The sequence below is a fragment of the Notolepis coatsorum genome (genome assembly GCF_963971535.1).
Source record: "Notolepis coatsorum genome assembly, chromosome: 19".
NCBI classification, from domain to species: domain Eukaryota; kingdom Metazoa; phylum Chordata; class Actinopteri; order Aulopiformes; family Paralepididae; genus Notolepis; species Notolepis coatsorum.
The window spans coordinates 73,224,134-73,237,139 of NC_140183.1; the positions used below are offsets into that span (position 1 = coordinate 73,224,134).

The window sequence follows — 13,006 nt, forward strand, 5'->3', positions numbered from 1 at the left end:
TAAGATATTTGACAGGTCTATTGTCTGTATGGACACCACCAGAGTACACATGGCCACAAGTACATTGAAAAAGGAAAGGGTGTAGAAAGTCTAGGAGAAAATGTCCACGGTAATAAAAACACATCTTCAGAACCAAAAGAGAGTTTGGGAGTTGTTTAAATTCTCGGAGCATGTGCAGAATAAATAACTCTTTTAGGCTAATTATAGTACCCTCCTCAAACTGCTGACCTGGGGTAAAAATGCTATTGTGGACCCGGGATTGAATTAATCATTATTTCCATCGGCATTCCTTATCAGCCTTTTATCCATTCTGATCATTTTTACACTGTAGAGAAGAATCTGCAGGAATCAATGTTTCTCCTACAACTACATACTCTTATCTCTTGTGACAACTTATCTGGTTTACTTTAGACAGGAGGACAAATACCGGTTCAGCTTTACTATAGACAGCAGGACAAATACCTGGCCTGCCCCCCCCGTTAACATATGATATTGTTGTTACTTAATAGCAAACATGAGATAATCCAACAAGCGAGGTAGGTGGCTGCTGTCATTGCTAACAGCTAACGCTAGCGGACCAAGCAAGCATATTTCCGGGAACAAAAGCATTCATTCTGAATGTTACATCATACAAAAGGTTGCTAGCCTACCATGTAATATCTCCAGTCTCTCTTTCTTCATCTTTCTTTTATGTTCTCCCAGCTGTTAACAGACTTATGCTACCTGGCTAGCTAGCTAGCTACCTGTACCCAGCATGCTGTTCAGCGGTCTAACAGTTAATGGGGTCCCCTCTCAATACAGTACACAGTGTAGGTGCTGGTAAAAACAAGGGGAAATATCTTTTTTGAGACTAAACTATTTGATTTATTTTATATATTTTTTACGACTGTTAAAATATTCAAAAATCAATGCCCATCCCTATTGTCTACCAGACTTGGCGAAAAAGAAGTACTGTTCTGTTTTGTATTTATTTTGCACCTGAACTTTTAATACGTCTGCATACTGTTAACTAATGTCTCTTCTTTTTTGTCTTCCCATGTTTTCATTGCCTAACGGCAGAGAGGAGGGGAGTGACACCTCAGTAAGTCTACTGAAACATACTTCATATGCACTAGTCACACTGGACTAGCATTACATGGGGAGGTCAAGTGATTTGTAATTGGGCTAGATCAGGGGTTCTCAAACTTTTTTATACCACAACCCCATTTTATTCAGGATTTTTTTGGCGACCCCACACTTAATGTATCGCGTAATTTCAATGTGGAATATCAAAATAAAAGCACACGTTGTTGAACTTGATTATGCATATTTATTAGACATTTTTATTACAGCACTATGTTATCAATAATACACATGATTGAAACCAGGCATATTTAGCCAAAATATGTGGCCAGAACATAAAAAAAAAAAATTGTATATAAAAAAAAATATAACAATAAATAAATAAAAAATGTACTTGCCAATGCGCAGGACTGTCACCTACCCACGACCCCACTTTGGGTCGCGACCCATAGTTTGAGAACCGCTGGGCTAGATGGATATATTGGTCAGCTGATATTAGGGGTGGGAATCACCAGAGGCCCCCCGCAATATATTATCATACATTATTTATAATACAATTTTCCATCTGTTCACCTCATTTTGCAGTAAAATGGGATTGTCAAGAAGAATAAACTATATTGATAGTGTCACTGTATCGATATAATATTGGCCACGCAAAATATTGCAATTTTGCCGATATTAGCCTTTTACAGATATGTATATCGTTATTGGCAAACGCTTTTAAGGTGTAATCTGTAACGCAAGAAAAAACAATGACCTCTAAGCGAAAGAGCCCTGCTTGGTATTGCACTTTGTGTATATTTCTTGATTTGGTCTGATGTGAGGTTTGGAGTTCAGTAGGGGTAAGGCATGAGTTGCTATTGTTGAAATGCATAGTAGTTACTATATAGGCTATATATAATATAATAGCTATATAGCAACTTATTATAAAACTAATTTTTCCAGACCTCTCTTGGCAGAGCCTGAGGTGTGGCCAACAATAGCAACCCATGCCATACCCCAACAATTTATAAAAAAAAAATGTTAAGCTGTAGCCCTATTTTCAGAAATTTCGCCTAAAGGTACATGCCTAAGTAAATGGAAGATTGCTCCACTTCTACAAGGTCAATTTGCATGTTCTTGGTATCTAGGAACATCTAGGGACCTGGGGGTATGTATTCCCAGTGTCAGAAATATAGTGTCTGTTACTAGGCTTGAGTAAATTGTAATGAAAAAAGGAGAATATAAATGATGATATTTTTTTGCATATGTGCCGGTGAATAACACTGTTACAATTGTGAGCAAACCGAGCTTGCTCACTGAGCTCATTCACCAACTTATTGAGATCAAGTGTACAAAAAATCTAAGCAAATGAATAAAGGGAAGATGATTAAACAGAAGGATTTGTAGATACAGTAATAAATGATAATCGATTTTAATTATAAATTAATATTTGACCTTGAACTTGACCTTATTATGGCCAAATCATACATCTATGGATAGGGAAAAGGCTCCTATTTCCAATGGCAGGGTTAAATCTGGATTTAGTCATTTCCTCACGGTTTTATGATAAAAGAGATATAATTAGCATTTTTGCGATAAATTCTTATTTCCGGTAAAAATGAAAATATACACTTTGACTGCTGTTTTGATAGGGTTATGGTCTTTACTCTTGGCTAAAAAAATTAATTCGCCACTTTGCTGACCTCTAGCGGCTCGGTGTGCATTTCTTTTAATACAATATATAGATAGAATTATAGCCCTATTTGTTGCTAAATCTGTTCAGCGGTTCTCGAGTTACATGCCGATATGTGAGGCGTGCGCCAAAGTACACATTACCACCCCCGACCTCCGGGAGCTCTAGCTCCATCAATCATTTGGCGATCTCGAAAATCTTTGTACAGGGTCGTAGCCAATGAGTGTGGCTTTCCAATGATACCCCATGATATGATAATTGTGGATCTAATACGGTCTCTATTGATCGATTTATGATAAAGAAAAGCAGGGTGCCCCAATTGGGGGACCTACAGGCTTAACAGGTTAAAATAAGTGTTCTACATGTTAAGATTATATCTCTACATTCTAATAGCCATCACGGACTACATAGATTGTCTGGTCAGTCAGTAACATGGGTCTCCCAGTCCCTCCGCTCTGCAGTAAACACAAAATAAATTTTCTGGTATCCCTTCAGTGATTGCTGTTGGAATGTAGAGCTATTTAACACTTATCTTAACAAAAAGAATACCACTTCAGTGTTTCCCACAGGATTATGTGAGACTGTGGTGGGTGAACCTTGTACCCTCTAGGGGGGTCCAGGGGCATGCTCCCCCGGATATATATAAAAAAAAAAAAAAAAATTACATGCAGTTAAATGCATCAATCTGGTGCACTTTGAGAGCAAAATAAAGAGGCCAGATCTATGATTAACTTTGTGCTCAAAACACAAAATCGACTAGACGCAGTGCTTCCCAATCCTCTCCTTGAAGCACCCCAGCCGTTCCATGTATTTGTTAAATTCCACCACCAGCACACCTGATTCAACTTAACAAGCCCTTTATTAGTTGAATCAGGTGTGCTGGTGGTGGAATTTAACAAATACATGGAACGGCTGGGGTGCCTCGAGGAGAGGTTTGAGAACCACTGGACTAGAGCATACATTTGAGCCATCAAAGAAATGAAGCAAAAGTAGTTACCTGTGTTGAACTGGTTTATTTTTTAGAAAATAAAAAAATATACTGGATTACTATTACGACTACTACCACTGCCAATACTATTGATACATCCATATGGGCAAACTTTATATTTAATTTGTAATTTTTTTTAATGATAATAAAAAATAATCAGTTAATTATAAAACTGTGGGGGCGCCCCAGTGGCGAACCACATAGCGCGCTCAGCCGCGCCACGGCCGACCCGGGTTCGACTCCCGAACCCTGTCGTTATTTGCCGAATGTCTTCCCCCCACTCTGTCTCCCATTCCTCCTCTGTCTCTCTCTACTGGACTGCCCAGTAGAATAAATAAAGCGATAAAAAAACGCCAAAGAAATATGCATAGGCACGCAGGGGCATTTTCATAGGCACAGGGGGCAGCAGTAAAAAATATATACCGGTATATATATAAATAAAAAAGTATAATTTTTTTTTCTTTGCTTTGAAATATTATAGTGAAATATTTTGCACTGTTGTCGCATTTATCTCGTTGAAATCCTCCCACAGGTTCTTTTTACGACCACATATTTAATTGAGACCCTTTATTTGTTTATTATTTCAATTTAGCTGGAAATACATTGCTATATCATTCAGTAACATTTGCAGAGCCTTATAACAAAAACATTATTACGGTCACCATTGTGACCAGTGGGATTAATCAACAAATTGTATTATTTATTTTTCTATTTCATTGAACATTGCACATGTTAAAAGCCATTTTTTTACTCAAAATGTGAGTATTACCAAGTCAACTTGTGTTCTTAAAACAATGACAATAAACATAGTTTTATTAGGTTGAAATAATGTGGTTGTGTACTTATTTTTCTGTTAACTTATTATGGATTGAAAACTGAAAACCTTAATGCACAGTAACTGAAATCTATATTTTTTAAAGTTCTGGTAACTTATTATTATTATTTTTTTTACAGTGTAGTCTTGCGATCAATCAAAACTTATTTACACAATATACCTCACATTCACCCTCCATTCACATCCTGGTGTTCTCCATTAGGCCTGTAGGTGGAGCTATGACAGCACACGTACAGTACACACACCGATGGTGTGTAATGTGTCCAAAAATGAATGGACAAATGTGAGTGAAATGGTCGCACTGTATGCAGCTGTTTGTCTGCATTGCATCCCCCCCCCCACTCAGATTTAGGGTTGATACAACCATCATAATAATATTGTTAATAATAACTAACAATAATGATGTAATAATGTAAAAATTATCATTAAAAAGACCTGATTATGAGAAAAAAAAATTACGATGCATGGAATATTGTTGAGGCACACTAGTTACAACTATATTTCAAACAGGCACTCCATGTCAAAAAGGTTGCTGACTCCTGGTCTAAACTACCGGTAATGGGGTGCAGTTACACGGGGAGAGACGATAGGGGGCGGTATCTTCCCAATTGAGCTCAGAGAGACTCTGCAACACTAGCGTGAGGCTCGATTGATGAAATATGATTTCAAATCGCCAATAAAAAAAAAATACGACAAACAAACGCTATATGTCGTTGGCAGCCCTCAACTGGCGGCACGTCGTTGGCATCCAAAGTGTTAAGAATAGAAAATAAAAAATATTATTTGTATTGGCTTCTAAATCTCAAAGCTATTGACTGCACCGTTTATTCACTTTGAGTACTGCTCTTCTTTGGTTGCTTGCATATTTGGTGATACTAGAACTTGAGCTTACCCTAAAATTGCACTTGTGAGTCGCCCCGGTATAAGAGTGTCTGCTAAATTCCTAAAATTCGAATGAATGGTTAGGTTCATCTAGCCAAATTGATTACAGTTTATAACAAATTACATGCTTGTTTGATTCTGTCTAGCCCAAGTTTTGTATCAATCATGGGCCTACAGTTGATGAAAATAGATGCAAATTATATTCCTGGAAAAACAACATTATCTACTATCTAGTCTACATTCTTATTTGTATTATATCTTTATTATTGCCTTTGCAGGTGACGGTTGAGGGACTCTCCAAGGCAGCTCTACTCAAAAGCCTCTCTCCCAGAGTCATGCTGTCCAGCCGTCTCTTGCCTAAAGGGACCAAGATGAAAGTCAACCTGGAGGAGCAGGGTCGTCAGAAAGTGTCCTTCAGCTTCGCTCCGACAAAGAAGCCCCTACAGAGTTTGTTCTTTATCCCCCCCACCCCTGAGAAGTCCCCAGTCGAACCTCTTCCTGCCCTGCCGTCTGCAACCTCAGTCCCTCAGGACAAAGCAGGGGAACATGGTGACAGTAAAACCGAGCAAATACAGTCGCCCACCTTGCCCACACCAACAGCAGAGACACTCTTGCCCCAGACGCCTGTCTCTTCAATTCCTAAACCTAAAATGGACTTGGGGAAGATGCATTTCAAAAAGCAGATTCTCAGTGTCTCTGTAACAGAGGAGAAACCACCACCTAGCATTGGGCCACAAGAGCTGCAAGAGCCACAAAAGCCGCAAGAGCTGCAAGAGCCACAAAAGCCGCAAGAGCTGCAAGAGCCACAAAAGCCGCAAGAGCTGCAAGAGCCACAAAAGCCGCAAGAGCTGCAAGAGCCGCAAGAGCCTCTTCCGCAAGAACTGCAAGAGCCGCCAGAGCAACAAGAGTCGCCAGAGCCACAAGAGTCGCCAGAGCAACAAGAGTCGCCAGAGCCACCCTCCACCGAACCACAGGTTTTGGTGAAATCCTCTAGCAAAAGTGGAACAGAATTTCCTGCACCCCTGCCTCAGAATATTGTTAGTGACTGTCCCTCTGGGAATGCTTCCACGGAAGCCTCTGAGGCGAGGGTAACCCCCAGCCCCAAGAACCCGACTGATTCTTCCCACTCAGGAAAAGATGGAGAGAGTTTCAATAGTACCACTGAGGATAAAACGGTAAATAAAAAGAAGACCAGGTCCCAATCCAAGAGTGCACTCCCTGGCTCAGAATCTGATGCAGATTCAGCCCAGACGTCTTCCAGCCGCAAGTCGGTTGAACCCAAATGTATAGCAAAGTCAGACATTAGAACTAAGGAGACCAAAAAGGTTTCCTCTGGGTCAAACGTTGAGGAAAAGGAGAAAAGTTCTTCTAAACGGACAGAAAACCGCGAAAGATCTCCTAGCTACTCGAAATTGGACCGCGAGGCACGACGCACATCATCACGTTCTTCTCGCTTGGAAAAAGATCGCAGAAGGTCGAGGTCTAGATCGCGATCTAGATCGAAGGGTTCTCGGACAAGCTCGTCCCACTCCAGGTCTGATAGATCCAGAGTTGAGAGAGGGTCGCGGTCTGATAGGACGTACTACCATGACTCAGAGCGGAGGGCACACAGGAGCCCTCCGCGCAGAGAGAGGAGGAGATCTCGTTCTCGGCTCGACAGAAACCGGGATAGTTCAGACTCCGAAGACGACCACAGGAAAAATCGGACCAGAACAAATGAATCTAGTAGATCATCTATCCACTCGAGCTCACAGAAAGACTCAAAGTCATCTTCCCATTTGAAATCTGAGAAAGACTCTAAATCTGTAGATTCTCCTCACTCTTTGGAGATGAATAAAAGAACGCAATCTTCTAAGTCGGAGAGGGCCTCAAATCGAAAACCGGACTCTGATTCCCAACGAAAGGGCTCTCCCGAATCTAACCACCATAAATCAAACACCCATCACATCTCAGAAACCAACATTAAATCCAGTCATTCAAGCCAGCGTACCCGCTCTCAAACAACTGAAAGAAGACGCCAGAAAAGCAGCTCCAGCGACTCTGAGGCAGACCATAAAGGGAAGTCACAGGGCTCTGACAGAAGCTCTGGCTCTGAGGGTACTAATAAAACCTCCCTTAAAAAACATAATAAGCCGGACTTAAAGCAAGTGACCCCCTCCAAGTCCTCTGTTAAAACCAGTGGATTTGATAGACAATCAAAGGACACATCTCATAGTCCAAATAAGTTACAAACAAATTTAAGCACCACAGAATACCACTCTCAAAACAAAAAGGTCAAATCTGATTCGCAACTAGATGATGCATGCCAGAAGAAAGAACAAGGCCTCAAGGATGTCAAGGAGACTGTCTCATCCTTTGATAAAAAAAAACAAGAACCAACCTCTAAGAGAATAAAAGAACCAGAGTTGAGTCTAGAAACGGAGCAAAGAAATGCTTCAGCCACAATTTCTCAGTACATTTCTAGTGGAGGCCTGAAGAATGTAAATGTTGTCCCCAGAGACTGTGACACTGTAAAGGAAAGCCTTTGTTCGAAGGATCTACCACATGTGGACTCAAATGCAGCTATCTCGAGTTTATGCAGTAGTAGCGATGGCATAACATCCAGCAAGGACCAGGAAGCTGTTCAATGTTCATTAGGGCCAATGTCATTAATTGATACATCGGATTTACCTGTTGGAGACCACGTGCAAGAGAACACTAATCCAGAGCAGAAGCCTACTACTCAACTGAATAAATATGTGACTATCAACGCGCAGTCTTGCACAGACCTACCTCTCAAATCAGATTCTGAACCTGAACCCGAGAGCCAACTGACGCCACAAAAAGGTGGACAGCAGAACAGTGATTCAATTAAGAAAAATTGTGGTAATTCAAAAAGATCTCGCTGGGACATCATCGGACAAGACACCTCGGACAGCGATAATCCACAGAAGCCGGCCTGTTTGGAGAGTAAGCCGACCGTTAAAAAGGCGATCTCTGTCAATGAAATTGGGTTTTCTAAAGAAGTCTGCCCCCAAGAGTCATCTGGAGTAGAAGGTGAAATTCACCAAGAAACTGAGACACATTCCAAAATGGTCCCGCAGGAAGGAATCGCCCAGCATGAACCCAGCTCTGCCACCATATCTTCCATGAAAGGCACGCACAAAGACCAAAATGAACATTCACAAGCGGACACACGTGGCACCGGCGACGACCACTCTGACTTCAAACCCCCCGTCGATCGAAATACGGACGATCCATTGCGTGTAAACGATACACTGCAAGTTGACAAACCTACAAGGAAGTCGGATGTTGGAAGTTGGAATGGCGACGACCATGAAGGAAAATCCAAGGACAACGCTTCCAAGAGCAAACAGGCTAAGAGAAAGTCGCTGAATCAGGATGGATCCGGAGGCCAGAGCGAGGGCAGCGACAGTGACGACTCCGAGTATGACTCCGATTGTGGAGAGGCCATGAAACGGTTGCACTCCGTTGTAGTCGTGCCAAAGAATTCCTCCCTGACACTGGACACACAGGACACGGCGGCCTCTTCATGCAGTCCATCGTTTAGCTCAGAGCAGCATCATGCTAACAACGCAGCTGACCAGAATATATGTAAAGACCCAAGTCAAGTCAGTCCACAGCAGAAGCATAAAAGTGTGCCCGTCACTTGTGAGGAGAGCAGCGGTGCCAGTGCTAAAGAAAACACTCCAACGCATGACAACATGTTGTATCAATCCCAGAGCAACATGATTGACAGCACTAGTCAGTCGGAGGGGTCCGGTTCCATCATTGCCCAGCCTTATAAGGATCCTTATAACAGTGCCCAAGAAAGACCAAAGATCAGTGCAACGGTGAACCAGGTTCCTACCCTCAACCTTGAGAACTCTTCCAGGCAGTCTGACCTAGGGCACAAAGAGCATTATGTGAGTGGAAGAAGAAAGGTGCCCTCCCATTACCACCACGATGACTTCTCCAATGCCGACGATATCAACAGCAAGGACGGTTTCAGCCTGGGTTGGGATTTCACTCACCCGGAGCAGCCCAGCACTACATACCAACTGCCCGACAGCAGTTATGGGCCACAGTCACTGAACCCTAAACAGACGCGGATGCTTCCCATGGGACAGGATTACAAGCAGGACAATGCTTTCTGGTCCAGTCAACCCCCAACCATGCAAACCAACACCCCAGCCTACATCCACGTGCCTCCACACTATCAGGATCCTGCTGGTCAAGTCCATCCCGACTCCCTGACTAATGACCATGGGGAGGACAGTGGGGTTAGTAAAACAGCTATAGAATGCAATGGGCCTAACATCCCAGGCTCATCAACATTTGTCCAAGCCCACGAAATAAGCAGCAACTGCAGGGGCTCTTCCAGTGAAATCTCTATCATCCCAGATCCTCCCAGAGAAGACAACCTCAGACCCCACAGAGGTAGGGGCCCTCCCAAGAAAAGGCGGCCGGAGATCGAGTCCGATTCTGACAGTGAGGCAGAACCCGGGCCCGGTGGCAAACGGGAGCGTCAAGGAGAAAGCGATGTCACTAGGGAAACCCTTGTCAAGGTTGACGTGTCCCGTACCTTACTCACCCTGCGGGAGTTTCGAGATGCCAGCAGATGGAGAGAGCAGTCCAGAACTAAAAAGATGCCACCTTACTTTGACCTGATTGAGGAGAACTTGTATCTGACTGAACGGTAATGTTTTTTTGTTCCAGCGGAGTTAAATCAAATACCGGTACATTATTTCTGATATATTATTATTATGATAATATAACAAAATATTATTGATTTTTAACTATTGTAAAACCTTTTGGACATACAGAAAGAAGAGCAAGTCTCACCGAGACATCAAGCGAATGCAATGCGAGTGCTCCATGTTATCCAGAGAGGAGCGGTCTCGGGGAGTATACGCTTGTGGGGAGGACTGCCTCAACCGGTTGTTAATGATTGAATGGTGAGTTGTTGCAGAATAATCTACTCTAAAGCTGTAAGAGACATCCACATCTGCTTTATTAAGTTTATTCAACAGTTTTACGATTAGGTACTTTGTGCTATTTCACTGTGACATTACATTTACATTTAGTAATTTGGCCAACACTTTTATCCAAAGCGAAATTGTGAACAAGTCAGCAGGAGGGGTACACCTCTGGCATTGTTTGTCAAACTATATTGAGCAGCTTGAGTGTTACACTCTGAGTGCATAGTAGTATAGACATATTAGCATGATGGGTAGTCGTATAAGTATAGTAGCATAGTAGTAAGGTACATAATAGTGAAAAGTAAGAAGGTTAGGTTCTCTATTTATTTGTTCAGATATTGTTTGACATACTGCTGTTGTTTGAGAGGGGAGTAATTGCCACTTCTCATTGAAAACAACAAGACCTCTATTGAAATGACCTTTCGTGCCAAATTGTAGAAACATTTCTTAATTAAATTTGTAGTGATTTTAAAATCAAATGATCAACGGCACCTCCAAACCTCGTCTGTTAATCTATCAAATGGCAAAATCCCCAATAAAATAGATCCCACATCTCTCTTCATTTGAAACATTTAATCTCTCCGCAGTTCATCCCGTTGCCTGAATGGAGCCTACTGCTCTAACAGACGTTTCCAGAAAAAGCAGCATGCCGATTTCGAGGTTATTCTGACTGAGGATAAAGGCTGGGGACTGGTGGCAGCTAGAGAGTTGATTCCGTAAGCCCCTCTCTTAAAATCCCCAACACGTGATGAACACCCATAAAGCAAAGTCGCGGTTATAATTGTTTTTCACTGCTTAAGTTAATAATTTAATAAATAAAAAAAATCCTAATTAATTACCATTTCAGAAACACTTTTGTATTGGAATATTGTGGCGAGGTCCTGGACCACAAGGAGTTCAAAACACGGGTGAAAGAATATGCTCGCATGAAGAACATCCACTACTATTTCATGGCTCTCAAGAACAACGAGGTATGTGTGGATCTATTGACACTGGGGGCTACTGTAGTGAAGTGTAAATATTTGAGTTATATCGGGCTCACCCGGAAGGGTTAAGCGGGAGGTCAATGCTTGACATTCTGTTGCATGTTTCCCCAGATCATTGATGCAACTCTGAAGGGGAACTGCTCTCGTTTCATGAACCACAGCTGTGAGCCAAACTGTGAGACCCAAAAGGTGCGTGGTCTAAAGAGAGCTCCCAGCGACACCAGTTCCCATTCTCTCTTGTTCATGTCTGACCTTGTTGTTTACGTTTCGTTTCAGTGGACCGTCAATGGTCAACTCAGGGTCGGGTTCTTCACCACCAAGACGGTCCCTGCGGGGGCGGAGCTGACCTTTGATTATCAGTTCCAGCGATACGGGTAAGTGTCCCTCTTCCCTGTATATTCGGCTGGTAAATGTCATTTCACGTTTAAATATAACATTATATCCGTTATTGTATGCAGAAGTTTAAAGGATAACACTGGTTAGGTCTATTCATGTCCAACATCAAGTCAGCCAAGCACAAAATCACAGGTGAATCTCTCATGCACAACTTGCCACGCTTGTCTCACATTCCAAAGATGCTACTGAGTCCTTATTGATTTGTATTTCTAATTCCCATAAAAAATAACAACAGACACCGTAGAGGTGTAATTTATCATTGCAAAAACACGTAAGGAGGTGAATATACTAAATGTTTTCTTTTTTATATAATGTCATACCTAATGTTTTATTTGTTGCATTTTTATATAATATAGGTTATATTCATATAATGTCATAGTAATGCTTGGTACTGTATTCACCCTCTTCCTTGTAATTTGCAATGATGGATCACGCCTCTCAGAAAGTGTGTAGTTGTAGAGTCAGGGACGCAGCGGAAGAGCCTGTAGCGCCTGGAACGGGTATCTAGAGCGACACACCTGGCGAGTTTCCACCAGAAATCCACACACCTGGCGAGTTTCCACCTCACGTTGGTAATAAGCTAAAAGCGGAATTTATATATACAGGTGTTACCCCCGTAATCCGTCTTAGTTGACACGTTGTGAAGGACAGTCCCGCTCTCTGTTATGTAACTCTCTCTCTCTGTCTCTGTCTCTCTCTGTCTCTCTCTGTCTCTCTCTCTCTCTCTACCCACCAGCAAAGAGGCCCAGAAATGTTTCTGCGGAGCTCCCAGCTGCAGAGGCTTCCTGGGCGGCGAGAACAGGGTCAGTGTTCGAGCAGCTGGAGGGAAGATGAAGAAGGAGCGCACGCGGAAGAAGGACACAGTGAGCGCTCTCACCACGGTCAGTCTGCACAAGCACTCCAGTGGCACATTCGCATTCATCTCTATGAGCGGATATCTGCACCAATGCACAATCTGTAGGCAAGGGACGGGATTTTTGTGCCGGACACGTTCTGGTTTCTGTTTGTGGTCCGATTTTAGTATTTTGCGTTGGTTGCATGCAGGTAAACAGTCGGTGTGGCGGAGCGGAAGAGGTGGAATGCATTTGCCAAAGTTTTGTCTGATTCTAAAACACCTTCACACACTTGAGTATTGATGTTTGTGTGTTGTGGGGAGAAACGTTTGTGTAATGCAAGAAAACTGAATGCTTTCAAAGTCGCATTACACAAAGATTACAGGAG

General features: G+C 42.4%; 1 protein-coding gene across 1 annotated transcript in view; it reads left to right on the forward strand.

Moving 5' to 3' along the window:
* Positions 1–13,006, forward strand: part of setd2 (SET domain containing 2, histone lysine methyltransferase) — a 66,955-nt gene that overhangs the window by 3,380 nt on the left and 50,569 nt on the right. The window contains exons 3-10 of the mRNA XM_084336029.1: positions 1,060–1,081; positions 5,721–10,120; positions 10,248–10,379; positions 10,991–11,119; positions 11,251–11,374; positions 11,501–11,578; positions 11,666–11,763; positions 12,522–12,666. Coding sequence (XP_084192155.1) covers positions 1,060–1,081; positions 5,721–10,120; positions 10,248–10,379; positions 10,991–11,119; positions 11,251–11,374; positions 11,501–11,578; positions 11,666–11,763; positions 12,522–12,666 — 5,128 coding nt within the window. The remainder of the gene's footprint in view (positions 1–1,059; positions 1,082–5,720; positions 10,121–10,247; positions 10,380–10,990; positions 11,120–11,250; positions 11,375–11,500; positions 11,579–11,665; positions 11,764–12,521; positions 12,667–13,006) is intronic.